The sequence below is a fragment of the Chiloscyllium plagiosum genome, chromosome 47, assembly GCF_004010195.1.
Source record: "Chiloscyllium plagiosum isolate BGI_BamShark_2017 chromosome 47, ASM401019v2, whole genome shotgun sequence".
NCBI classification, from domain to species: Eukaryota; Metazoa; Chordata; class Chondrichthyes; order Orectolobiformes; family Hemiscylliidae; genus Chiloscyllium; species Chiloscyllium plagiosum.
This window is the reverse complement of record NC_057756.1, coordinates 8,499,018-8,509,463: the sequence shown is the minus strand read 5'-3', so window position 1 is coordinate 8,509,463 and position 10,446 is coordinate 8,499,018. Positions and strand designations below refer to the sequence as shown.

At 38.2% G+C, this 10,446-nt stretch overlaps 1 protein-coding gene and 1 long non-coding RNA gene across 2 annotated transcripts in view; both read left to right on the top strand.

Annotated features, from left to right (window-relative positions):
* LOC122544245 (poliovirus receptor homolog) overlaps window positions 1-10,446 on the top strand; it is a 36,903-nt gene that overhangs the window by 20,475 nt on the left and 5,982 nt on the right. The window contains exon 5 of the mRNA XM_043683322.1: window positions 9,855-9,861. Coding sequence (XP_043539257.1) covers window positions 9,855-9,861 — 7 coding nt within the window. The remainder of the gene's footprint in view (window positions 1-9,854; window positions 9,862-10,446) is intronic.
* On the top strand, window positions 1,629-5,298 carry LOC122544194. Its single transcript, XR_006310293.1, has 4 exons — window positions 1,629-1,706; window positions 4,213-4,242; window positions 4,341-4,384; window positions 4,723-5,298. It is a non-coding gene; the product is annotated as an uncharacterized LOC122544194 (long non-coding RNA).

Here is a 10,446-nt window from a genome sequence, read left to right as displayed (position 1 = left end):
ATCTTTGGACACTCTGGGGCAAATTCCCATGGCCAATCCACCCTAACCTGCACATCCCTGGGCACTATGGGACAATTACCCATGGCTAATCCACTCTAACCTGCACATCCCTGGGCACTATGGGACAATTTCCCATGGCCAATCCACCCTAACCTGCACATCCCTGGGCACTATGGGACAATTCCCCATGGCTAATCCACTCTAACCTGCACATCCCTGGACACTATGGGACAATTTCCCATGGCCAACCCACCCTAACCTCAATTTCCCATGGCCAATCCCCCCTAACCTGCACATCCCTGGGCACTATGGAACAATTTCCCATGGTCAATCCCCACTAACCTGCACATCTTTGGACTGTGGGAGAAAACCGGAGCACCCGGAGGAAACCCACACAGACACGGGGAGGGTGTGCAAACTCCACACAGACAGTCACCCGAGGGCGGGATCGAACCCGCGTCTCTGGTGCTGTGAGGCATCAGTGCTAACCCCTGAGCCACTGCACTGCCTTCCGCTGGTCGTCCACCTCTTTATCCTGTGTGTTTGCTGATGTCCAGAAATGGTGAGTTGGTTCACATTAGTGTATCACTGGTTTTTATCGAGTAGAAACAATGGAGGTGGATGTGCAATGATACCAGAAAATGCTGATTAATATACGTGAGATACATGTACAGCACAGACCGAATTTAAAATATTCAACAAGTAAAAAAACAAAAAAACGCAGATGCTGTAAATTAGAAAGAACAACAGAAATTGCTGGAAAAGCTCAGCAGGTTTGGCAGCTTCTGTGAAGAGAAATTGGAGTTAAAGTTTCAGGTCCAGTGACACTTCCGCAGAAGATAACAATAACAAAGCTTAATGTATGCAGAAAGGAAGAAAGTAGATTTGAAATTATACAATTGCTAATAATGTACCAGCAAGGGTCTGTTAATATCTATTAGAGATTAGACTGGACAGACTCAGGAACAGTTTCTTCCCAGCTCTTGTAAGATTTCTGAATGGACCTCTCATACGTGAAATACAGTGTTGATCTCGCTCTTAGCGTACCTTCTCTGCAGCGGTAACATTGCATTCCTCACTCTGTTCCATTACCCTAATGCTGCACGGTGGCTCAGTGGTTAGCATTGCTGCCTCACAGAGCCAGGGACCCTAGTTCAATTCCAACCTTGGGTGACTGTCTGTGCAGAGTTTGCACACTTGCCCTGTGTCTTGCAGGTGCTCCGGTTTCCTCCCACAGTCCAAAGATGGATTTGCCGTGTTAAATTGCCCGTAGTGTTCAGGGACGTGTGTGTTCGGCGTTTTAGGTCAGGGAAATGTATAGTAATAAGATAGGGGGAATGGGTCTGGGTGGATCACTCTTCAGAGGGTCAGTGTGGACTTGTTTGACCATAGGGCCTGTTTCCGCACTGTAGACATCCTATTCTGTGTGTACTGCAAACAAAACAAAACTTTTCACTGTACTTCGAGACATGTCACAATAATAATTCAGATCAAATCAAATTCAGGACATCAAGAACATAATCTGACTGCAGCATAAGTTGTTGCTCCCTGTTCAATATGGCATTCTTGCATCTGTCCTGATGAGTGTAGAATGAATGACAGATTACGTTTCATGAGAATGATTCAAGCTGTCTTATTCATCCTAACGTATTCTTTCAGAGGAGCACTATATCAACATTCCCAATCAAAGGAAGAAATTTCAACAGGTAAGTCAATCCTTTCAACTCTTCTGGATACATCAGAGTGGAATGGAATGGCAGACAGAGTTTATTCCAGATAAATGTGAGGAAGGTTAAGTAGTCGTGGAAATTATACAGTGAATGGCAGAACCCTTAGGAGCATTGAGATGTAGAGGGATCTGGGTGTGCAGGCCCCCAGATCACTGAAGGTGGCAGTGCAGGTAGACAAGGCAGTAAATAGACCAATTTCTGGATCAGTGGTGCTGGAAGAGCACAGCAATTCAGGCAGCATCCGAGGACAGGCAAAATGATTTTGCCTGTCCTCGGATGCTGCCTGAATTGCTGTGCTCTTCCAGCACCACTGATCCAGAATCTGGTTTCCAGCGTCTGCAGTCATTGTTTTTACCTAGTAAATAGACCAATGGCCTGCTTACCTTCATTGGGACGGGGCATTGAGTATAAGGATAAACACGTTATGCTGCAGCTTTATAGAGCTTCAGTGAGGCCACACTTGGAATATTGCATCCAGTTCTGGTCACCACACTAACCAGAAGGACGTGGATGCTTTGGAGAGGGGTGCAGAAAAGGTTGATCAGGATGTTGCCTGGTATGGGGCCTTTAGCTCTGAAGGAAGGTTGGTTAGACTGGGTTTGTTCTCACTGGAACGCAGGAGGTTGAGGGCTGACCTGATAGAAATGTAAAAGCTTGGGAATGGCATGGATAGAGTGGAAAGTATGAGGCTTTTCCCCAGGGTGGAGGGGTCAGTTACTCGGGGATACAGGTTCAAGAGCTGTTTGACGTGGGGGAGGGTGGGAGGAGGGGAAGTTTAAAAAAGACGTGCTGGCTAGGATTTTCACACAAAGGGTGGTGGAAAAGAGCTGACGTTTCAAGTCTAACTGACTGTCAAAGCTGACAAAAGGGTCAGTTAGACTCGAAATGTCAGCTCTTTTCTCTCCTTACAGATGCTGCCAGACCTGCTGAGATTTTCCAGCATTTTCTCTTTTGTTTTCAGATTCCAGCATCCGCAGTAACTTTCCTTTATCCCTGTGACTGATGACAGTCTGATCCCTTTTTTGGCTAATCATTTGTGCTGTGTGATCGGAATCACTTGAAAGGAATTGCGATTTGAATTTTTCCCTTCAGCTCCCTAAGAGTGTGTAGAGCAGGGAATAAAACATTTACCTTCATGTGACAATGTATTTTAATTATCAGAGAAGAGGAACAAGGCTTAACAAATGTGAACAGGTTTGACCTTGGTGACGATATCACTGGAGGCAACGATATAAAATGCCACAACGAATCTCTGATGTGGAGGTGATGGTGTTGGACGCGGGTGGGCAAAGTCAGAAGTCACACAACACCAGGATACAGTCCAATCGATGAACTTGAAGTCACAAGTCACAGCGCTCCAAAAGCTTTGTGATTGCAAATAAACCTGCCGCACTATAACCTGGTGTCGTGTGATTTCTGAGGAAGAATCGTTTTTACCGGGATGCCTTGAATTTTACCCAGAAACACACCAATTGCTTTGAGGTCTTTGAGGTCTTTGTGGGCGGCACGGTGGCACAGTGGCTAGCACTGCTGCCTCACAGCGCCAGAGACCCGGGTTCAATTCCCGCCTCAGGCGACTGACTGTGTGGAGTTTGCACGTTCTCCCCGTGTCTGCGTGGGTTTCCTCCGGGTGCTCCGGCTTACTCCCACAGTCACAAAGATGTGCAGGGTCAGATGAATTGGCCACGCTAAATTGCCCGTAGTGTTAAGGGGTAAATGTAGGGGTATGGGTGGGTTGCGCTTCGGCGGGGCGGTGTGGACTTGTTGGGCCGAAGGGCCTGTTTCCACACTGTAAGTAATCTAATCTAATCTAATATGACTTAATGAACTTTTGCCCATTTCTGATTTGTCTGAGTATGTGATTGTCTCTATTTCCTCATTAAGACATTATTGTTAAGATAGTAACATTGAGGGATACATTCAGATTCTGTTTCTGTGTAGGTCTTTTGAAGCGATTTGGGCCGAAGGGCCTGTTTCCACACTGTAAGTAATCTAATCTAATCAAGAGCAAAAAAACCAAATTGCAACCTTTCTCATTGGCTGGGCGACACAGTTTGAAGTCAGTTGGCTAAAGGAATAACAAAATGGTGGAGTTATTTTTTGATACACTGAGCTGTTGTGATCTGCCTGCCAACTCATTCAACAGGAATACAAAACAGCTGGGGGAGGGATGAGAAAATAACTTGCGACGGGAATAAATGGGAGCACTCTAGGGCAAAACCGAGAGGGAGGCAGCAAATATTTAGTGAGATCTTTCAAAGAACATGTTCAGGTGGAGAAATCTGTATGATTTAAGGTTCCAGCCACCACTGTCAGATATTAATTAATTCCCAGCAAAGATTTGAAATATTATTTAGCCTGTTCATCATCCACATTAAATCCAGTTACTCCCACATCTGCATTGGCCCCCTCTGTTTCCCTTCCTGTTGAGGTCTATTCCAGAATATTCCACACCTGAAAACTGTTTTCTTTACGTCCCAAGGATTCCGCAGAGATCAACGCTACTTACACGGTGAGTGGAACCCACCTGCTAATGCATGTTCGACATCAATTGTACTGAGCATTACACAGGAAGCAGTAAATCTGACTTGTTGTGATCACTTCCCACAGAGTTTGAAGTTGGGGGAACAGTCAGTGTACAATGAAATACAAAGGTAAGATTCACGCTGCTTCCTGAATTGTCAGGTGATCAATTGATCTGGGTAACATCCACCTCATTATCATGCATCTCTGAATTTATGCATCATATGTCTGTTTAATAGCCAACAGTCTTTCATTCTATCTGTCTGTCTGTCTGTCTGTCTGTCTATCTGTCTGTCTATCTGTCTGTCTATCTATCTATTTATCAGTGCAGCTGACCAATTGTCCATAAATTCTGTGTGAAGGCTGTTTGAAATTGTTCATTCCCACGTCACATATTTGGACAGATTATCACATGGTGTTTGATTATTTTGCAGATATTGATCCTGCATTTAATGCCATTGTTTTTCAGTCGCGATGTTCGGAAGCATACAGCCTGAACAAGAACAAACTGAAGTCAGCCAGGATCTGAACAGTGTTTCACTCTCCATTTGGCCCGAATCTTTCATTTCAATTTCATGAGAGTCCTGAAAGAAACATCGTCCTCAAAGACAAGGCAATATTAAAATCTCTGACTATTTAATACTGCACTATATTTCTGTGCTTTAAGTCGAGTATTGGGATATGTCCCACTTGGGAACCCAATGAACTCAGATATCTTTATGTCTACCTTTCCCAACATTTAGATAATTTCAAATTGAAATTCAATCGGACAATCTGATGACAAAGCCAGTATTTGTTGCCCAGAGTTAACCACATTGCTGTGAGTCTGGAGTCACATGTAGGAAGCATGGCAGTTTCCTTCCTGAAGGACATTAGTGAACCAGATGGGTTTTGACCCAACAATCAGGTTATAAGCCTCATTAATTCCAGATTTTCGTTGAATCGAAATTCCGCCATCTGCCCTGGCTGGACTTGAACCAGGTCCCCCCAGAACACTAGGAGAAAGTGAGGACTGCAGATGCTGGAGATCAGAATCGAGAGTGTGGTGCTGGAGAAGCGCAGCAGGTCAGACAGTATCCTGATGCTGCCTGGCCTGCTGCGTTTTCCCAGCAACACACTCTCAACTCCCCAGAACACAACATCGGTATCTGGATCCATGGTTTGGCAATGATGTCACAGGGCCAATACACTTTCTTGCCCGACACTTGCTTGTCACTCCCATATCTTGGTGTCAATCTTTAAATGTTACCTCCCAAAACAGGAATATTTACAATTCCCCATTTCTTTCCTTCAGGTCTTAATGCTTTTACACTGGCTGTGAAATCGTATAGAGGGTGGCATTGTGGCTCAGTGGTTAGCATGGGACCTGGGTTCAATCCCACCCTCGGGCGACTGTATGTGTGGAGTTTGCACATTCTTCTCCCCGTGTCTGCGTGGGTTTCCTCCGGGTGCTCCGGTTTCCTCCCATGGTCAGAAGATGTGCTGGTTAGGGTGGGTTGGCCATGCCAATCCCACGTTCCTACTCCTGGCCCATATCCCTCCAAACCTTTCCTATTCATGTATCCAAATAAATGTCTTTTAAATGTTATAACTGTACCCTTACCCACCACCTCCTCAGGCGGTTCATTCCACACGTGTAAGAAAAGATTGCCTCTATGTCTTTTTAACATTTCTCTTCTCTCACCTTAAAAATGTGCCCCCGGGTCTTGAAATCCCACAATCTGGGGGAAAGACAACTACTATCAACTCAATCCATACCCCTCATTAATTCGTAAACTTCTATCAGGTCACCTCCCAACCTCCTACACTCTAGTGAAAAAAGTCTCACCCTATCCAGCCTTTCTTGTGTTTAAATAAATTGTGTCTGGTTTAACGATTAATAGTTTGACTAGTTGCATTCCAACTGGAACATACACTTCAAATTTGCCATTAAAAACAAGAAAAAGTTAGGGTCTAGGCTACTTTTAATAAATATTTTTAGAGGGCCTGGTCTGGTCCATAGCTACGTCAGTGTATTTTCAATGCTTCAATAATGGTGTGATTTTCTAATAAATGGCTTGCTTATCAGGATGGTAAGTTGATATAATTTTGTGAAGAAATTTTAAAATGGTTGTGATTTAGTAGAGTCCCTCAAGAGTTGATAAATAAAGATTGCGCCTCCCTTCAAAGAGTTGCAGAATAATGTTTGGAAGATCTATATTAAAACCAAAGGACTGCAGACAGTGGAAATCAGGAACAAAACCTGTGGGGAGCACCCAGCAGAGTCTGGCAGCCTCTGTGGGGAGAGAGATAGAGAGAGAGCAGAGTTTCGCATCTGATGACACTTCAGCTTTGAGCTTGGAAAGGTTGGTAAAGGTGCTGAAAGATTAGAATGGAAATCCTGTCAGAGAGAGAGGAGCAGAACGTGAGGGTTGGCGCGGCTATATTTTCATAGTGAAATCTACATTTTCTTCATTTAATCCATTTTTCTTAGATAACTCCACATTTTGTTGCATCTAAATTTTCTTCAGTTTAATCTACATCTTCTTAGTTAAACCTATATTTTCTTCAGTGAAACCTACATCTTCTTAGTTAGATATATATTTTCTTACACCTATATTTTCTTTAGTTAAATCTGCATTTTCTTAATTAATCCTATATTATCTTTAGTTAAATCTATGTTTCCTTTAGTATAGTCTACATTCTCTTAGTTAAATCTACATTCTCTTAGTTAAACCAACAATTTTCTTGCATAAGTTAATAGTTAAGTCCGTATTTTCTGAGTTAAATCCATATTTTCTTATTTAAATGTACATTTTCTTCAGTTTCATCAGCATTTTCTTAATTATACCTATATCTTCTTCAGTTAAATCTACATTTTTAAATTCGACCTATATGTTCCCAGTGAAACCTTCATTGTCTTAGTCAAAACTATGTTTACTTCATTAAACCTGTATTTTCTTCTGTTAAATCTGCATTTTCTTCAGTTTAATCTACATTTTCCCAGTGAAATCTATATTTTCTTAGTTAAATCTAATTTTTTGTTAAACCTACATTTTCTTAGTTAAATCTGTATGGTTTTGTTAAGTCTAAATTTCCTATAGTTAAATCTATATTTTCTTAGTTAAATCTACATTTTCTTACTTAAATCTATATTTCCTTACTTAAATCTACATTTTCTTACTTAAATCTATATTTCCTTACTCTACATTTCCTATAGTTAAATCTATATTTCCTTAGTTAAATCTACATTTCCTATAGTTAAATCTACATTTTCTGAGTCATATGTACATTTTCTTAGTTCAATCTATATTTTTCATTAAATTGATATTTTCTAAATTAAATCCCTATTTTCTAAATTAAATCCATATTTTCTTTCCTTAAATCAATATTTACTTTAGTTTAATCTACATTTTCTTAGTTATATTTATATTTACCTAGTTAATTCTTGTTTTCTTAGTTAAATTGATATTTTCTTTAGTTAAATCTGTTTTCCTTTTAGTTTCACCTGCATTTTCTTAGTTAAATCATTTTTAAGTTAAATCTACATTTTATTAGTTAAATCTGTATTGTTTTTGTTAAATCTACAGCTTCTTCATTAAATCTATATTTTTTCATTAATTTGAAGTCTTCTTAGTTAAATCCATCTTTTCTTTCATGAAATCAGCATTTTCTTCAGTTTAATCTACATGTTTTTAGTTAAATTTATATTTTCTTATTTAAATCTATGTTTTCTTAGTTAAATCTGCTTTTTCTTTCATTTCACCTGAACCTTTTTCATTAAATCTATATATTTTTCGTTAAATCTATATTTTCTTAATTAAATCTATGTTCTCTTCCATTAAATCTACAATTTCTAAGTTAAACCTATGTTTTCTCAGTGAAACCTACATTTCCTTAGATAAATCTGTGTTCTTAGATAAACCTATTTTTTTTAGTTAAATTGGCATTCTCTTTAGTTTAATCTACATTTCTTTAGTTAAAACTGTATTTTCTTTCGTTAAATCAAGAATTTCTTAGTCAAATCTACATTTTCTTTGTTAAATCTGTATAGTTTTTGTTAAATCTACATTTCCTTCAGTTAAATCTATATTGTTGTTATTTAAATCTGCAGTTCCTTAGTCAAGTCTTCATTTCCCAAGTTAAATCTATATTTCCTTAGTCAAATATACATGTTCTTTGTTCAATCTATATTTTTTCATTAAATTGACATCTTCTAAGTTAAATCTACATTTTCTTAGTTAAGTCTATATTCTCTGCCATTAAATCGACAATTTCTAAGTTAAACCAATGTTTTCTTAGTGAAACCTACATTTTCTCAGTTAAATCTGTGTTCTTAGTTAAACTTATATGTTCTTTAGTTAAATCGGCATTTTCTTTAGTTTAATCTACAGTTTTTAAATTTATATCTATATTTTCTTTAGCTAAATCTAGAAGTTCTGAGTCAAGTCGACATTTTCTTAGTTAAATCTGTATTGTTTTTGTTCAGTCTATATTTTCTCCAGTTAAATCTACATTTCCTCACTTAAATCTATATTTTCTGAGTCATATATATTTTTCATAGTTCAATCGATATTTTAAGTTAAATTTACATTTTCTTAGTTAAATATATATTCTCTTCCATTAAATCCACAATTTTAAAGTTAAACCTATTTTTTCTCAGTAAAACCAACATTTCCTTAGATAAATCTGTGTTCTGAGTTTAACCTATATTTTCTTTAGATAAATTGGCATTTTCTTTAGAGTAATTCACAGTTTTTTAGTTAAATCTGTATTTTATTTCGTTAAATCTAGAATTTCTTAGTCTGGCCTACATTTTCTTAGATAAATCTACATTTTCTTAGTTAATTCTATATTTCCTTACTTAAATCTGTATTTTCTGAGTCATATATACATTTTTTTAGTTCAATCCATATTTTTTCATTAAATTGACATTTTCTAAGTTAAATCCATATTTTGTTCATTAAATCAGCGTTTTCTTTAGTTTAATTTACATTTTCTTAGTCAAATTTATATTTTCTTTAGTAAATCTATGTTTTCTTCAGTGAAATCTATATTTTTCTTCAGTTTAATTGACATTTTCTTTGTTAAATCTATATTTCCTTCGTGAAGTCTATATTTTCTGAGCTAAATCTATATTTTTGCAGTGTAAACTAAACATTTCCTAGTTAAATCCATACATTCTTAGTTAAACATATATTTCCTTAGTCAAATATACATTTTCTTGGTTAAATCCATATTTTTGTTCGTTAAATGGGCATTTTCTTTAGTTTAATCTACATTTTCTTAGTTAAATCTATATTGTCTTATTGAAATGCATATTTTCTTCAGGTAAATCAACATTTTCTTAGTGAAGTCTACATTTTCTTTCATTTAAATCTATTTTTTCGATAAATCCACACTTTCATAGCTAAATCTATATTTTCATTACATCTGCATTTTCTCAGTTAAACCTACATTTTCTTTGTGAAACCTACATTTTCTCAGTTAAATCTACAGTTTTTTAGTTAAACGTATAGTTTTTTTATTTAAATCTCTATTTTCTTTAGTTTAATTGGTATTTTCTTAGTTAAATCTATATTTTCTTTTAGACTGGAGGCCTTTGACCATTGGTGTGCCAACAAGGATCGGTGCTGGGTCCTCTACTTTTTGTCATTTACATAAATGATTTGGATGTGAAATAACACGTAAAGTTAGTAAGTTTGCAGATGACACCAAAATTGGAGATGTAGTGGACAGCAAAGGAGATTACCTCAGATTACAACGGGATCTTGACCAGATGGGCCAATGGGATGAGAAGTGGCAGATGGAGTTTAATTCAGATAAATGCGAGGTGCTACATTTTGGGAAAGCAAATCTTAGCAGGACTTATACGCTTAATGGCAATTTCCTAGGGAGATTTGCTGAACAAAGAGACCTTGAAAGTGGAGTCGCAGGTAGATAGGATAGTGAAGAAGGCATTTGGTATGCTTTCCTTTATTGGTCAGAGTGTTGGAGTTGGAAGGTCATGTTGTGGCTGAACAGGACATTGGTTAAGCCATTTTTGGAATATTATATGCAATCCTGTCTCCTTCCTATCGGAAAGATGTTGTGAAACTTGAAAGGGTTCAGAAAAGATTTACAAGGATGTTGCCAGGGTTGGAGGAACTGAGCTCCAGGGAGAGGCTGAACAGGCTGGGGCTGTTTTCCCTGGAGCGTCGGAGGCTGAGGGGTG